This window comes from Taudactylus pleione, unplaced genomic scaffold, assembly GCF_031769625.1.
Source record: "Taudactylus pleione unplaced genomic scaffold, aTauple2 ptg000407l, whole genome shotgun sequence".
Lineage (NCBI taxonomy): Eukaryota > Metazoa > Chordata > Amphibia > Anura > Myobatrachidae > Taudactylus > Taudactylus pleione.
In genome coordinates, this window is record NW_028284809.1 from 3,114,348 (window position 1) to 3,132,463 (window position 18,116).

Sequence of the window (18,116 nt, forward strand, 5' to 3'; positions counted from 1 at the left end):
GGAAGTATTACACACAATACACTATGTATGACACATATAATGGGTTACTGTGATCACTGGTCCTGTATATGCTGGAATTATGACACACAATACACTATGTATGACACATATAATGGATTACTGTGATCACTGGTCCTGTATATGCTGGAGGTATGATACACAATACACTATGTATGACACATATAATGGGTTACCTTGATCGCTGGTCCTGTATATGCTGGAATTATGACACACAATACACTATGTATGACACATGTAATGGGTTACTGTGATCACTGGTCCTGTATATGCTGGAATTATGACACACAATACACTATGTATGACACATGTAATGGGTTACTGTGATCACTGGTCCTGTATATGCTGGAATTATGACACACAATACACTATGTATGACACATGTAATGGGTTACTGTGATCGCTGGTCCTGTATATGCTGGTTATATGACACACATTACACTATGTATGACACATATAATGGGTTACTGTGATCACTGGTCCTGTATATGCTGGAATTATGACACACAATACACTATGTATGACACATATAATGGGTTACTGAGATCACTGGTCCTGTATATGCTGGAATTATGACACACAATACACTATGTATGACACATGTAATGGGTTACTGTGATCACTGGTCCTGTATATGCGGAATGATGACACACAATACACTATGTATGACACATATAATGGGTTACTGTGATCACTGGTCCTGTATATGCTGGTTATATGACACACATTACACTATGTATGACACATATAATGGGTTACTGTGATCACTGGTCCTGTATATGCTGGAATTATAACACACAATACACTATGTATGACACATATAATGGGTTACTGTGATCACTGGTCCTGTATATGCTGGAATTATGACACACAATACACTATGTATGACACATGTAATGGGTTACTGTGATCACTGGTCCTGTATATGCTGGAATTATGACACACAATACACTATGTATGATACATATAATGGGTTACTGTGATCACTGGTCCTGTATATGCTGGGATTATGACACACAATACACTATGTATGACACATCTAATGGGTTACTGTGATCACTGGTCCTGTATATGCTGGAATTATGACACACAATACACTATGTATGACACATATAATGGTTACTGTGATCTGTGGTCCTATGTATGCTGTAATTATTACACACAATACACTATGTATAACACATATAATGGGTTACTGTGATCGCTGGTCCTGTATATGCTGGAATTATGACACGCAATACACTATGTATGACACATATAATGGGTTACTGTGATCACTGGTCCTGTATATGCTGGAATTATTACACACAGTACACTATGTATGACGTATGTAATGGGTTTCTGTGATCGCTGGACAGGGTAACGTTAGCTTGTCCTGTGTATGCTGGAATTATGACACACAATACACTATGTATGACACATATAATGGGTTACTGTGATCGCTGGTCCCGTTTATGTTGGAATTATGACACACAATACACTATGTATGACACATATAATGGGTTACTGTACTCACTGGCCCTGTGTATGCTGGAATTATGACACACAATACACTATGTATGACACATATAATGGGTTACTGTGATCACTGGTCCTGTATATGCTGGAATTATTACACACAATACACTATGTATGACACATAATGGTTACTGTGATCGCTGGTCCTGTATATGCTGGAATTATTACACACAGTACACTATGTATGACACATATAATGGTTACTGTGATCTCTGGTCCTATGTATGCTGGAATTATTACACCCAATACACTATGTATAACACATATAATGGGTTACTGTGATCACTGGTCCTGTATATGCTGGAATTATTACACACAATACACTATGTATGACACATATAATGGGTTATTGTGATCACTGGTCCTGTATATGCTGGAATTATTACACACAATACACTATATATGACGCATATAATGGGTTACTGTGATCACTGGTCCTGTATATGCTGGAATTATGACACACAATACACTATGTATGATGGATATAATGGGTTACTGTGATCACTGGTCCTGTATATGCTGGAATTATGACACACAATACACTATGTATGACACCTATAATGGTTACTGTGATCTGTGGTCCTATGTATGCTGTAATTATTACACACAATACACTATGTATAACACATATAATGGGTTACTGTGATCGCTGGTCCTGTATATGCTGGAATTATGACACACAATACACTATGTATGACACATATAATGGGTTACTGTGATCACTGGTCCTGTATATGCTGGAATTATTACACACAGTACACTATGTATGACGTATGTAATGGGTTTCTGTGATCGCTGGACAGGGTAACGTTAGCTTGTCCTGTGTATGCTGGAATTATGACACACAATACTCTATGTATGACACATATAATGGGTTACTGTGATCACTGGTCCTGTATATGCTGGAATTATTACACACAATACACTATGTATGACACATATAATGGTTACTGTGATCGCTGGTCCTGTGTATGCTGGAATGATGACACACAATACACTATGTATGACGCATATAATGGGTTACTGTGATCGCTGGTCCTGTATATGCTGGGATTTTGACACAATACACTATGTATGACACATATAATGGGTTACTGTGATCACTGGTCCTGTGTATGCTGGAACTATGACACACAATACACTATGTATGACACATATAATGGTTTACTATGATCGCTGGTCCTGTTTATGTTGGAATTATGACACACAATACACTATGTATGACACATATAATGGGTTACTGTACTCAATGGCCCTGTGTATGCTGGAATTATGACACACAATACACTATGTATGACACATATAATGGGTTACTGTGATGACTGGTCCTGTATATGCTGGAATTATGACACACAATACACTATGTATGACACATATAATGTGTTACTGTGATCGCTGGTCCTGTTTATGCTGGAATTATGACACACAATACACTATGTATGACACATATAATGGGTTACTGTGATCGCTGGTCCTATATATGCTGGAATTATTACACACAGTACACTATGTATGACGCATATAATGGGTTACTGGGATCACTGGTCCTGTATATGCTGGAATTATGACACACAATACACTATGTATGACACATATAATGGGTTACTGTGATCACTGGTCATGTATATGCTGGAATTATGACACACAATACACTATGTATGACACATATAATGTGTTACTGTGATCGCTGGTCCTGTTTATGCTGGAATTATGACACACAATACACTATGTATGACACATATAATGGGTTACTGTGATCGCTGGTCCTATATATGCTGGAATTATTACACACAGTACACTATGTATGACGCATATAATGGGTTACTGTGATCACTGGTCCTGTATATGCTGGAATTATGACACACAATACACTATGTATGACGCATATAATGGGTTACTGTGATCACTGGTCCTGTATATGCTGGAATTCTGACACACAATACACTATGTATGACACATATAATGGGTTACTGTGATCGCTGGTCCTGTTTATGCTGGAATTATGACACACAATACACTATGTATGACACACATAATGGGTTACTGTGATCGCTGGTCCTGTTTATGCTGGAATTATGACACACAATACACTATGTATGACACATATAATGGGTTACTGTGATCGCTGGTCCTCTTTATGCTGGCATTATGACACACAATACACAGTTTGCGCGCTTTCGGTTTGCAGGGGGTTTCAAGCCCTGGTGCATCGCCTTTGGTTCCTCTTTCTACGTCTGTGAATGTGGTTATGGAATTTGTGCCTGTTCTACCTTCTCCCTCCTCTGCAGGTGTTGCTGCAGCTGTGACCTCTGCTAACCAGATTGATGACGCGGTGGTTTGCTGAATAGATTGGTTAGGTTGCTAAAAAGGGTAACGTTAGCTTGGGGTAAATGATAGCCGATAGATCTTGACCTATTGACGGCAGTCGAAAGCTGTGTGCTTATCGCAATTTGAATTTAATTTGCTCAAATTGGCATTTACAATGGCGTCATGGCGTAATTCGGGTTAGCGAGTGGATGGGACCGTGCGTGCTTCAGCATCTGCGCTGTTTTGTCGGGACGTATTGTGCGGTGAGGAACCTCTGTTGCGCAGGTTTAGTGAGGAGTAGTTCACATATGATCAGTTCAAATCAACTGATCTTTAAAATGAACTAGTTCAATCAGTTCACAGCTCTGGCAATGATCAGTTCATCATGAGTTAAAACAAGTGGGATTCCCCATCAGCTAAAGACACGGTGGTGTGAAGAAGTGTAGTGGTGCATCAGGATGGGGATTCCAGTGGTAAATAAAAATTTGGTCAGTTTTTGCAGCAGTGTATGGCGGATCTCGGTCTACCTTAGCGCCAATATGGCGCTCATTTGTTTCGAATGGGGACTGCCACGTCTGCCCCCGCTTCCGGTTTTCAAACGTCAGAGATTCAGGCTCTGGGTAGGTAGAAATCCGGAGCATTCCGTCTTTATGTGCGTTCGGGCAGGGGGTTTTCTAGCGCTTTTCGGCATGCTAACCAGGGGTTTAGACTGCTCGCTTTCAGGGGTTTAGAGGGATTTTTATTTTTCGTACGGAGGCAACAACTAGTTTCCCCATATAAGTAGAAAAGATCCTACCGTAGTAGGTTTTGTTTTTACCTCCAACCTGGTTAGCGTGCTTGTGTTTGTCACTAACATCATTATTGTTGTTTTATGTTGTCTTGTCTGTGGTTTGCTAGTGTGCATGGTGTGGTTTGAAAGTCGTGGGTTCTTCAATACTTTTATTTGGGCGTCTGATGTCTACGGGGCGAATGTTTGTTCGGCCTACGATGTTGATCGTGCTTTTGGGATGTGGTTCATAGTGCACTCAGGTTCAATGACATGCATTCGTTTATTACTGATGTGGGCCTTTGTCGGAAGCAGGTTGGATTATGTTTGTGGAGGCTTTGTTTAAGATGATGGTGGAGTTGGTTTGTATGGTGGCGGGCTGCGGCTTGAGTCGCCTCGCTTTGGCGGAGAGAACGGTAATGTGCTTTTAGTTATACAAATTAGATGGGTGCGCTCTCCTGGTTCAATGATAGGCCAAAACCGTCCCGACCGGGAAATGACACAGCCCGTCCGGGCTTGCTTTTTGCAGGGGAGATGAACACCAACGGTGATGTGTTTGGTCTGCGTGTGTTTTATGGGAGTGTACGTTCTTTGCTGTCCGCCATCATACTAACTTTAAGCTCACAATCAAGTTCAATGGGCAACATCTAATTATCTAATTCGATAGCCCAAATTCAATATTTTATTAATTATTAATTCATTATTTATTAATAATCTAATGTCAAATACATTTTACCTTTAATTTTAAATCCAACTCCCGTTGTCCGTGTGTTTATTTTAGATAAGTCTTTAGTTGTGTTAAATCTGTAAGGTATAGTGCACACATCAACCATAGGGAGTTTAATACCTAATGCTGGCCATACACTAGTACAACCAGCATAAGATAAGATTCATCTTACGATTTCCCTTGAACTCCCCGGCAGCTCCCTGCTACTCCCGGCCGCACGATTGACACACGATGTACATACGATCTCACGGTACGATCGATCTGCAGTTTAGGAGGGAAGGTCATTGAAAGAGCACACTTCTTCAAGATGTCGCACGATGCATCGCATGCACAAATAGACGGCACGATCTGCATAGATTACGATAGATAATATGGGCTGCATATCTGATCACCCGATACGTTTTAAGAGCGGCGGGAGCGCGCATCGGATCGTATACTACCTAAAGCAATACACGATTTCCACACTATTCATCGTACGACGCATCGAAAATCGGGCAATCGGCCCGAAATCGCACTAGTGTATGGCCAGCTTAGGACTCCCAGATAATGACTGAAAGCAAAACTGATACAAAGCTGGTTAGAAGCTCAAAGCGTCTGTCTGTTATTAGTCTGTTATTTTTGAGATTTTGTGTTTGATTTTCTAAACGAATGTTAGTAAATTAGGGGATCCTATGTCACTCTATGTAAAAGTACCGATGTTTCGAGGATATTCGGTTTTGAACAGGATTCAGTTTTATATTCGATTTTACATTCGATTTTGCCTTTAAAAATCTCTGATGTGCAAAATCGAATGAAAATCAAATTCAAATACACCACAAATCCAAAATCTAACAAAATCAAACTTTAGTAAATATACCCATCTGTTTCTAATAGCGAATGAGTGCATCAATTACATTGGAAAGACTGCCTAAAGTGTGGCTACATGGAAACACTCTACCTAATGGGTCCCACACTTGACAGTGCATGTCGGAGAACAAACCAAGCATGAAGTCCAAGGAATTGTCTGTAGACCTCTGAGACAGGATTGTCTTGAGGCACAAATCTGGGGAAGGGTATAGAAGGACAGCGTAAGGCAGGTGCAATCTGACTGAGCCAGTTTAAGCCCCGTGTGTGTGGGAGCAGTATACCTGTAAAGACTTTTGTTGTTAAGTGTCAGTCATTAGTGTTAGCCTATAGGGATCCTTGGGGGTTTGGCCTTGCTGGTATATTAGGTCTGTTAGCCAAACACTCCTCCTCTTTGTTTCTGGGAATTTCTAGCAGGAGTCAGGGAACTGCTCTGTACAATGGCCCTGATTCAGAGCCGGACGCTCTGACCAGAGCGCTCGCTCTGGATCAGGGCCCACCTCCATAAATATGGAGCGTCCTCCTGGACGCTCGTATAGCTGTGGGTCACCACCCACAGCATATACAAGCGTGCAGGATGATGGTCGCGATGGTCTTGACCATCGCGACCATCGCCACTGCGAGCAGAAGCCTGCGGTTGAGTTTTTCAACCGCAAGGCCAGGAGTGATTTTGGCTCTATCAGAGCCAAAATCACTCCCACTGACATCACTAGTGATGTCAGTGGGGCCGGCTTCTGACGGTAGGCGTTCCCTTGGGAACGCCTCCGTCTGGCAGGCACGCCCACCAAAGGGGGCGTGCTGTCAATCAACATCGACAGCACGCCCCCTTTGATCAGACACTACGAGCGAAGGAAAGTCCTTCGCTCGTTGCGTCTCGAGCATGCACACGACGGAGCTCCCTCCGTCGTGCGCATGCGCAGTGCAGACCATCGACCCACTTGCGAGCGGACAGCCGCTCGCGAGTGGGTCTGAATCAGGGCCAATGTGATTGTATAAATTGTGCATACACTGTCTTTACTTACTCTTTATTTCCTTTATTTCCTTTCTATAATTCAATTTGAGACGTTAATCTCGCCGTTTCTGCTTGGCGAGGTTTTCGCCACACATCGGAGCTTTTGCCGTCGAAAAAGTATAGTGCGCGCCCCCGATTATACCCGTATTCAATTTGAAATCGTCGAAACCGGCACCCGGGGAAACTGAAATCAGCAAAAACTTCCCTGTTTTTTGGGGAAATCAGCCTGACACCCCCAAAATGATGTTCTGACATGGGGGTTCTCTATGGTACCCCCAGATTTGGCTTGCTGAAGGTATTTGGGGGTTTTAAACGGGCTCAATAGCTGCTAAATAGCGTTTTTCTATACCTGATGCAGAATAGTATTTATGAGGTTTTTTTGCAGAAAATTTGCAGCAAATTTGGGGTACTTGAAAATGGGGGACAGCATTTTAAAAGTTGCTAAAGTGAAGTTTAAAAAATCATGAAAAATCCACCTGCCGCAAACACCTGCAACCAAATAAAACACCTGGGGCATTCTTGGGGACCCCCCTAGAGTCAAGTTCGCTAGTTTTTAACTTTGTACTCCAACATTTTTTTTTTTTCGCCCACTTATTCAAAGTCATTTTTTGGGGTGTACTAAAGTCTTTTTTTTAAAAAAATTTGACACAGATTACCTTTGGGGGACTGTCTGAAGGCTGCACGGGGGTTCCCGAAATGTTGCACCCCAAAACCCCAATTCTGCACTTTTTTTCGCCACCCATTCCTAGGTGATACTTTTTCGCCGGGTCGAATGCATTAGACTTTTCGCACCGTCTAAAAGTTTTCAAATTGAATACGAGGTAAAACCAAAACCTGCGAAAATGACGTCATCCGAGCGAAGTTAATGCAGAAACGGACTTTTCGCTCCAAATTGAATTCCCCTATTAGGCTATTCTTCTCTTCCTCCTCTTGTATCCCACTATTTCTGCTCTTTTATATTCCCCCTTTTACTTTATTTCTCACTTTCATTTTACCTTATTTTTCTCACTAACCTTCTCCCTCCCACCTCCTGTTGCGCGGCTCCCCCCTTGCTATGCCTCCGCGCCCAGCTTCAGCCCGCTCGGCCTCTTTAGCCAGAGCGGGCCCTGCTGTGTCCCATGCGGCTAGCGGTCACGTGACCCGCCGCACGAGTCACATCCGGACACTGTGCCGGAGGCTCCCTGATGGTGTTGTGCGGTGGCGGCGGGTCCCGTTGCTCCGCATACTTGTGAAGGACGCGGCCCGCGCGGCTGTTGCGGGGCGCGTCCTGAGCGGCCTCACACATGACGGCGGCGGGGTCAGCGGTCCTTTTGCTTGTCCCCGCCGACGGTGCAGGCCTGGGGGCTGGGTCCCTGATCGCTGCTGTCCCCGGCCGGGGTCAGCGGCGTTCCGGGCGGGGGGCGGGGCTAACGGACATTGCTGCCCCAGTACTCAGGGGCTCTAGGCCAGGCAGGGGGGGTAGGGTGATTTTGCACTGCTCCGGATCTGGGCACCCCTCTGGCCAGTGATTTTGATGCAGCATACTGGCACCGTTATGGATGTGCTGCTTTAGAACCCAATATGTGTATATATATGTGCAGAGCAGTGCTCGGTCCTTCTGCTGCTCCCCCAGACTTGCTCAAATACTCTGGAATTGTGCCCACATCTGTAATAAAAACATTCAGCTCAGGCAGGATGGCCCCACTGCGCAGGTTTAGTTATTGTGATTGTGGGTCCTGTATATAGTCCGTATATGCTGGAATTCATGGACACTCAATATATAAAAAAGAAAAACTGGACACACTCACTCTAAAATTGTGCATTGGGAAACCCTCCTCTAGAAATCCCACGTCTGCCACTGGTGGGGGTCACTTGGCGCTGGGTCACACCTACACCCCGCCATCAGCACAACGTGTGCGGCGGGCGCTCTTTCGTAATACACGTGTTTTTCCCCGCCGGTTTTCGCTAGGTGATGCTGCACCACTAGTACAGCAGGTTTCATTACCTTCCTCCCACCCCGTACTCACGGGTTCCGCGCCTATGTTTGCTCCTCCCAGGTCTCGGCCTTCCCTACCTGCAGCAATCGCGGATCCTTTGGCGGCAGCTATTGCGCAAGTGGCTTTGGCACCTTTGCAGAATATAGAGCCAAAGATTCCCATATGAGTGCACAGTCTCGCCATAAATTTCAGTTAAAACATAACTTTTAATTTCTTATTCATATCCACATATGTGGTTCTTTAAAACACAGGAAAATAGAGACAAAAATAAGAAAAAATAAGGACATACACAAATACACAGTATGATTGAAAATGCAGTAGTGCTCAGTCACGATGTCTTTTATTTATACACTTTATAGTGTTTTATTGTGTCTGAAATCTATATATTTAATTATCTAGTGCAGTATATCCTTATTTCTGCACTTCTATCGATAAGTGTAATAGTAGCGTGACACAGCTCTGGTTTAGCCACTCTTCATATTATCCTTCTGTTTGGTCAGAATTACCTAGTAGGTATTTAAATATGAGGCTATTTATACATATTCTTGTTCAATATCATAAGAGTTCATACTGATTCATCATGCCTCCTTGTATCTGGAGTATTGATTCATCTATACTAGTCTCTCCCTATATCACACGTTCTGACCTCGTATTCAAAGGATGTATGGCTAGAGTTATTAGGACCACTATCACCCGCAACGTTATAAACAGTGTTCCATTCCTGATGAAATTATGGCCCTGATTCAGAGCCGGACGCTCTGACAGAGCACTCGCTCTGAATCAGGGCCGTCCTTCTCTTTTTTTACAGCGGCCTCCTGGTCACTCCCATAGCTGTGGGTGACCACCCACAGCTATAGCGAGCGGCCAGGAAGATGGTCGCGATGGTCAAGACCATCGCGACCATCGGGCTTGCGATGAGACCCTTGTGGTAGGGTCTCGTTGCCGCAAGCCCAAGAGTGCTTTTGGCTCTAACAGAGCCAAAGGCACTCCCACTGACATCACTTGTGATGTCAGTGGGGCCGGCCCCAGACGGTAGGCGTTCCCATGGGAACGCCTCCGTCTGGGCAGACACGCCCCCGGCCCGCCCACCAAAGGCGCCCACTCAACAACGACAGCACGCCACCCTTTGTAGCGAGACCCGGAGCGACGGCTTGCCCGTCACTATCCGGGTCTCGCGCATGCGCACTGGGCCAACATCGACCCGCTTGCGAGCGCATAGCATTCGCGAGCGGGTCTGAATCAGGCCCTATGTTACATACATTGATCTCCCCGTTTACATCCCTATGATCAGGTGATATGTCAGCCTCGTATTGTACATGTGTTTCACTTTAGTTAAACCTGTTGGAGGTGCTTTAAAATGTGTTTAAATATCATGGTATTCATACTAAACCTTTAGTTCACTCCCATTGGGTTTTTATATTATTTCATACTACTATAATCAGGTCATGTCTGAAGCAGGACACTGATTCAGCTCCCCTTATTATCTTTTGTTATTTGACACCTTTCTTGGCGGCGCAGTCCACGGCGACCTCCCCAGAAAACTTTGCGCCCTCCCCACTCACAGGTCCATTTTTGCGTGTTTACCATTTGCTAGGGGTGTTAAGCCCTGGTGCTGCGCCTTTTGGTTTCTCATTCTACGTCTGTGAATGCGGCTATGGATTTTGTGCCTGTTCTCCCTTCTCCCTCCTCTGCAGGTGTTGATGCAGCTGTGACCTCTGCTGACCAGATTGATGGCACGGTGGTTTGCTGAATAGATTGGTTGCGTTGCTAAAATGAGTAACGTTAGCTGGGTGAACCAAACTGAATTTCATTTGCTCAAATTGGCATTTGCAAGGGCGTTCCATGGCGCATTTCATGTTTCGGCAGCTGCGCTGCTTTAGCGGGATGTATTGTGCGGCGGGGATTCTATTTTGCACAGGATGCATCACGGGCAGGGTGCTTGCTAGCGCTTCTTCGGCATGCTAACCAGGGGTTTAGACAACTCGCTTTCACGGGTTTGGAGGGATTTTTATTTTTTCTGCGTAGGCAACAAATAGTTCCCCAGATAAGTAGAAAAGATCCTAGTAGGTTTTGTTTTCACCTCCAGCCTGGTTAGCGTGCTTGTGTATGTCACTAACATCGTTATTGTTGTTTTATGTTGTATTGTATGTGGATGGATAGAGGAATGCTGTGGCGTGAATTGAAGGGGCGTCTGATGTATACGGTGCGAATGTTTGGTTGGCCTAAAGGTGTTGATAGTGCACTTGGATGGACATGATGGCGGAGTTGTTGGTTCATCATGCACTCATGATCTGATACGTGCATTTGTCAGGTCTGAGGGGGACCTTGGTTTATCATGCACTCATGATCTGATACGTGCATTTGTTAGGTCTGATGGGGACCTTGGTTTATCATGCACTCATGATCTAATACGTGCATTTGTTGGGTCTGATGGGGACCTTGGTTTATCATGCACTCATGATCTAATACGTGCATTTGTCAGGTCTGATGGGGACCTTGGTTTATCGCACTCATGATCTGATACGTGCAGTTGTTAGGTCTGATGGGGACCTTGGTTTATCGCACTCATGATCTAATACGCGCATTTGTCAGGTCTGATGGGGACCTTGGTTTATCGCACTCATGATCTGATACGTGCATTTGTTAGGTCTGATGGGGACCTTGGTTTATCGCACTCATGATCTAATACGTGCATTTGTCAGGTCTGAGGGGGACCTTGGTGTATCATGCACTCATGATCTAATACGTGCATTTGTCAGGTCTGAGGGGGACCTTGGTTTATCATGCACTCATGATCTAATACGTGCATTTGTCAGGTCTGATGGGGACCTTGGTTTATCGCACTCATGATCTAATACGTGCACTTGTTAGGTCTGATGGGGACCTTGGTTTATCATGCACTCATGATCTAATACGTGCATTTGTTAGGTCTGATGGGAACCTTGGTTTATCATGCACTCATGATCTAATACGTGCATTTGTTAGGTCTGATGGGGACTTTGGTTTATCATGCACTCATGATCTAATACATGCATTTGTTAGGTCTGATGGGGTCCTTGGTTTATCGCACTCATGATCTAATACGTGCATTTGTCAGGTCTGTTGGGGACCTTGGTTTATCACGCACTCATGATCTAATACGTGCATTTGTTAGGTCTGATGGGGACCTTGGTTTATCATGCACTCATGATCTGATACGTGCATTTGTTAGGTCTGATGGGGACCTTGGTTTATCATGCACTCATGATCTAAAACGTGCATTTGTTAGGTCTGATGGGGACCTTGGTTTATCATGCACTCATGATCTGATACGTGCATTTGTCAGGTCTGATGGAGACCTTGGTTTATCAGGCACTCATTATCTAATACGTGCATTTGTTAGGTCTGATGGGGACCTTGGTGTATCATGCACTCATGATCTGATACGTGCATTTGTTAGGTCTGATGGGGACCTTGGTGTATCATGCACTCATGATCTAATACGTGCATTTGTCAGGTCTGATGGGGACCTTGGTTTATCGCACTCATGATCTAATACGTGCATTTGTCAGGTCTGTTGGGGACCTTGGTTTATCATGCACTCATGATCTAATACGTGCATTTGTTAGGTCTGATGGGGACCTTGGTTTATCATGCACTCATGATCTGATACGTGCATTTGTTAGGTCTGATGGGGACCTTGGTTTATCATGCACTCATGATCTGATACGTGCATTTGTTAGGTCTGATGGGGACCTTGGTTTAGCATGCACTCATGATCTGATACGTGCATTTGTTAGGTCTGATGGGGACCTTGGTGTATCATGCACTCATGATCTGATACGTGCATTTGTTAGGTCTGATGGGGACCTTGGTGTATCATGCACTCATGATCTAATACGTGCATTTGTCAGGTCTGATGGGGACCTTGTTTTATCGCACTCATGATCTAATACGTGCATTTGTTAGGTCTGTTGGGGACCTTGGTTTATCATGCACTCATGATCTAATACGTGCATTTGTTAGGTCTGATGGGGACCTTGGTTTATCATGCACTCATGATCTGATACGTGCATTTGTTAGGTCTGATGGGGACCTTGGTTTATCATGCACTCATGATCTGATACGTGCATTTGTTAGGTCTGATGGGGACCTTGGTTTATCATGCACTCATGATCTAATACGTGCATTTGTTAGGTCTGATGGGGACCTTGGTTTATCATGCACTCATGATCTAATACGTGCATTTGTTAGGTCTGATGGGGACCTTGGTTTATCATGCACTCATGATCTAATACATGCATTTGTTAGGTCTGATGGGGACCTTGGTTTATCAGGCACTCATGATCTAATACGTGCATTTGTTAGGTCTGATGGGGACCTTGGTTTATCAGGAACTCATGATCTAATACGTGCATTTGTTAGGTCTGATGGGGACCTTGGTTTATCATGCACTCATGATCTAATACGTGCATTTGTTGGGTCTGATGGGGACCTTGGTGTATCATGCACTCATGATCTAATACGTGCATTTGTTAGGTCTGATGGGGACCTTGGTTTATCAGGCACTCATGATCTAATACGTGCATTTGTTAGGTCTGATGGGGACCTTGGTTTATCAGGCACTCATGATCTAATACGTGCATTTGTTAGGTCTGATGGGGACCTTGGTTTATCATGCAATCATGATCTAATATGTGCATTTGTAGGTCTGTTGGGGACCTTGGTTTATCAGGCACTCATGATCTAATACGTGCATTTGTTGGGTCTGATGGGGACCTTTTTGTCAGGGGCAGTTTTGCTTCTGTTTTGTGGAGGCGTTGTGTAAGGTGATGGTGTAGTTGGGTTTAGTTTGTTTGGTGGCGGGCTGCAGCTTTGAGTTGCCTCGCTTTGGCGGAAAGAACGGTAGTGTGCTTTTAGTTATACAAATTAGATGGGTGCGCTTTCCTGGTTCAATGATAGGCCAAACCCGTCCCTTCCGGTAATGACACAGCTCGTCCGGGCGTGCTTTTTGGGGAGAGTTGAACACCAACGAGTGATGTGTTTGGTCTGCGTGTGTCTGTGGGAGTGTCCGTTCTTTGTTGTCCGCCACCAAACTAACTTTAAGCTCACAATTCATTTAAATTGGCAACATCTAATTATCTAATTAGATAGCCCAAATTTAATATGATTAATTATTAATTAATTATTAATAATCTAATGTCAAATAAATTTGACCTTTAATTTTAAATCCAACTCCTGTTGTCCGTGTGTTTATTTTAGATAAGTTTTAGTTGTGTTAAGTCGGTAAGGTATAGTGCGCATATCAACCATAGGGAGTTTAAAATATCTGCTGCTTTGAAGGTCCCAATGAGCACAGTGGCCTCCATCATCTGTAAATGGAAGATGTTTGGAACCACCAGGACTCTTCCTAGAGTTGACTGGCTGTCTAAACTGAGGGAGAAGGGCCCTAGTCAGGGAGGTGACCAAGAACCCAATGGTCACTCTGTCAGAGCTACAGCATTCCTCTGTGGAGAGAGGAGAACCTTCCAGAAGGACAACCATCTCTGCAGCAATCCACCAATCAGGCCTGTATGGTAGAGTGGCAACACGGAAGCCCACTCCTTAGTAAAAAGCACATGGCAGCCTGCCTGAAGTTTGCCAAAATGCACCTAAAGGACTCTCAGTCCATGAGAAACAAAATTGTCTGGTCTGATGAGACAAAGATTGAATTCTTTGGCGTCAATGCCAGGCGTTATGTTTGGAGGAAACCAAGCACCGCTCATCACCAGGCCAATACCATTCCTACAGTGAAGCATGGTGGTAGCATCATGCTGTGGAGATGTTTTTCAGCAGCAGGAACTGGGAGACTAGTCAGGATAGAGGGAAAGATGAATGTAGCAATGTACAGAGACATCAAGATGAAAACCTGCTCCAGAGCGCTCTTGACCTCAGACTGGGGCGACTGTTCATCTTTCAGAAGGACAACGACCCTAAGCAAACAGCCAAGATATCAAAGGAGTGGCTTCAGGACAACTCTGTGAACGTCCTTGGAGTGGCCCAGCCAGAGCCCAGACTTGAATCCGATAAGACATCTCTGGAGAGACCTGAAAATGGCTGTGCACCGATGCTTCCCATCCAACCTGATGGAGCTTGAGAGGTGCTGCAAAGAGAAATGGGTGAAACTCCCAAAGATAGGTGTACCAAGCTTGTGGCATCATATTCAAAAAGACTTGAGGCTGTAATTGCTGCCAAAGGTGCATCAACAAAGTTTTGAGCAAAGGCTGTGACTACTTATGTACATGTGATTTCTTAGGTTTTTTTTTTATTATTAACTTTGCAAAAATCTCAAAAAAAACTTTTTACATGTTGTCATTATGGGGTATTGTGTGTAGAATTTTGAGGACAAAAATGAATTTATTCCATTTTGGAATAAGGCTGTAACATAACAAAATGTGGAAAAAGTGAAGCGCTGTGAATACTTTCCGGATGCACTGTATTTGGTATATAGTATATACTGTATTAACATGCATATGTTCAGGTTACTACTATAATATTGTTGTGTTCTCTAACTGCTACATAACTGTAATGTTCATGATTAGCCTCTAAGCTATACTAATATACTGTACGGTAGCTTTAAGTTTAATTTTGATATGTGGAGAGAGTACACATATATTTTGTTATAGCCCAGCTTTTCGGTGGAGACTTCATTTCTGCAATCCATTTAACCGATATGATGTTTTCACCAACTTATGTTACAGTATATTCAGAATGCTGCTGGTTAGACAATTATATATCTCTGTAACCAGACATGTTTATCACCTTTATTGCATCCTTATTAATATTCTGTATCTTTGCAATGTGAATAAAATAGATATGCAAAATATATATATATTTTGGAACTAATTTATTTAAATGGTTGTAATCACCCCTGCATTGTGACAGCGCTCCACCCTGCCACGGCCAGATAATTGTATTGTGTGTGAACAGATCCCGTCCCAGCACTCACCACTTGCACATCTGCTGTCAGCTGACCATACATGTGCGGAATCACAGGGGCCGCTAATGCGATCACTTTAGTTTTACACATCGCAGTGTCTCTCCTGCTACATTTCACGTATAGTAATCTAGATCCTCTTTTCACTTCTACAGGAGCAGCTCTGGAGCTGATCGTTCCACCAACCCACAAAGCCACGATGGGGGCAGATGTGCAGGTCCCCTGCTTATTCAAAGTGAATAATCCTCCTGTCATCCGTAAATATCTTAAAATAGCCTGGCGTTTTCAGGGAAAGGAAATCTTAAGTGTTCGAGATAAAACAGTGACAAGAGAACATCCCCGACTGTCGTACATAGACCGAGCAATGGATGGAGGCGCTAGTCTGACTATTGCAAATGTAACTCTGTCTGACGGCGGGATGTACACCTGTTTCGTAAGCTACACCCCAGACAGTAAAGAGAGGGAAATCAGACTAGATATTCAAGGTAAAAGATGTTAAAATGTATAAATAGTACATATACAGTAGCAATTGCATGGGCCTATCTACAATGGGTGCAGGGTGTGCGGTGCACCTGGGCCTGTAGGTCGAGGGGGTCCCACACCACACCCATAATTATACTTACATCTCAGGAGTCCTGCGTCGGATGGCACTGCAGTACAACAGAAACCACTCGAAAAATGGCGCGGCAGCCATTTTACATTTATTTTGCACACGTGCAATAGAGAAGTCTCCTTGATTGTGGCACGGGCGCCATGTTCCCGGAGACCTGCGAATGCTCAGTAGGCACAAAGCCATAGTCTAATAGATAAAAGGAAAATGTGCTGGAAAACAAAATATCTGGGCCGCATTAATATTCCCAAATATAAAAAAGTTTTTATTCTACCATATACTTATATGCATTACAATAAAATATAAATAGGACCTAGCACTTATTGCTCAGGCTGATGACATTAGGAACAAACTAGTACAAGAACATCGGAGACATAGCAGTAGCAACAATGTTATTAATTGAGCCTTAAGGTGCGTACACACGGTACGACCATGCAGGACGATATGAACGATAACGATATCATTCATATCGTTCATATCATCCTGCTTTGGGGTCCTTTCAATCCCCGAACGATGGACGATACGCGGCACGGATGGTCGATATCGACCATCGCCCGTGCATGCAGGCCTGGTTACTATAGGGACCCGTGATCATTGATCGTGGGTCGTTGTAGTCATTTTGGGGTTGGTGCGTATGCTGGATGTTCGATATCATCTGCTCGTTGTCTGATCGACCCGTGTGTACGGGCCAATACATTAGTAAATCATACATAAATAAACATATTCCATTTATCATAGATGGTAAAATATGCTCATAATGTTCCAATCGAAATGCAATTTTAAGCGGGGCATTATGGCAGCATCCGTTCCAGGTAAACTATTAGTAGTTGGATCCGATTTGCACTATAATCTTACAATATATGGTTTACCTGATGTTGCGATATATAGAAAATGTCACAGTGCGTTGGGATAAAACACAATATCTTTGTGGTGAAACTCCCTCTTTCCTGGCCAGTCCGGCAGACTCTGTGCCGTCTGCTTGGTGCGGCACAATTAGGATCCGGGGTAGACAAGGGTATAGGTAACAAGTTCCCAGCGCTTTACTAGCAAAGATTCAGTCCCGCTTGCAGGTTCACCTGTTAAAGTGCAAAAGCAGGGGCCGTGTAATGTAGCAAGTCAGGTAGGATCTCCAGCTCCTAATGCCTGGCAAATGGATCATACATCAATTCAAAGTATTGTCCAATTAAGGTCCACAAAAAGGGGCACAGCTACGCGTTTCGTCCACTCCTGTGGACTTTTTCAAGCTGTCAGCCTTTTCAAGACAGTTGCTAGGGATATGACATCATATAGATGTTCTTAGAAGTTCTGATGACACACGTTCCTCTAGATCTTCAGAGAATCTACACACGTGAGCGGACAGAGGGCCCCATTTATTAACGTAGGT

The 18,116-nt window shown here is 43.8% G+C and overlaps 1 protein-coding gene across 1 annotated transcript in view; it reads left to right on the forward strand.

Moving 5' to 3' along the window:
* LOC148506376 (uncharacterized) overlaps nucleotides 1-18,116 on the forward strand; it is a 143,949-nt gene that overhangs the window by 11,553 nt on the left and 114,280 nt on the right. The window contains exon 2 of the mRNA XM_088446875.1: nucleotides 16,278-16,607. Within this exon, the coding sequence (XP_088303001.1) occupies nucleotides 16,278-16,607 (330 nt within the window). The remainder of the gene's footprint in view (nucleotides 1-16,277; nucleotides 16,608-18,116) is intronic.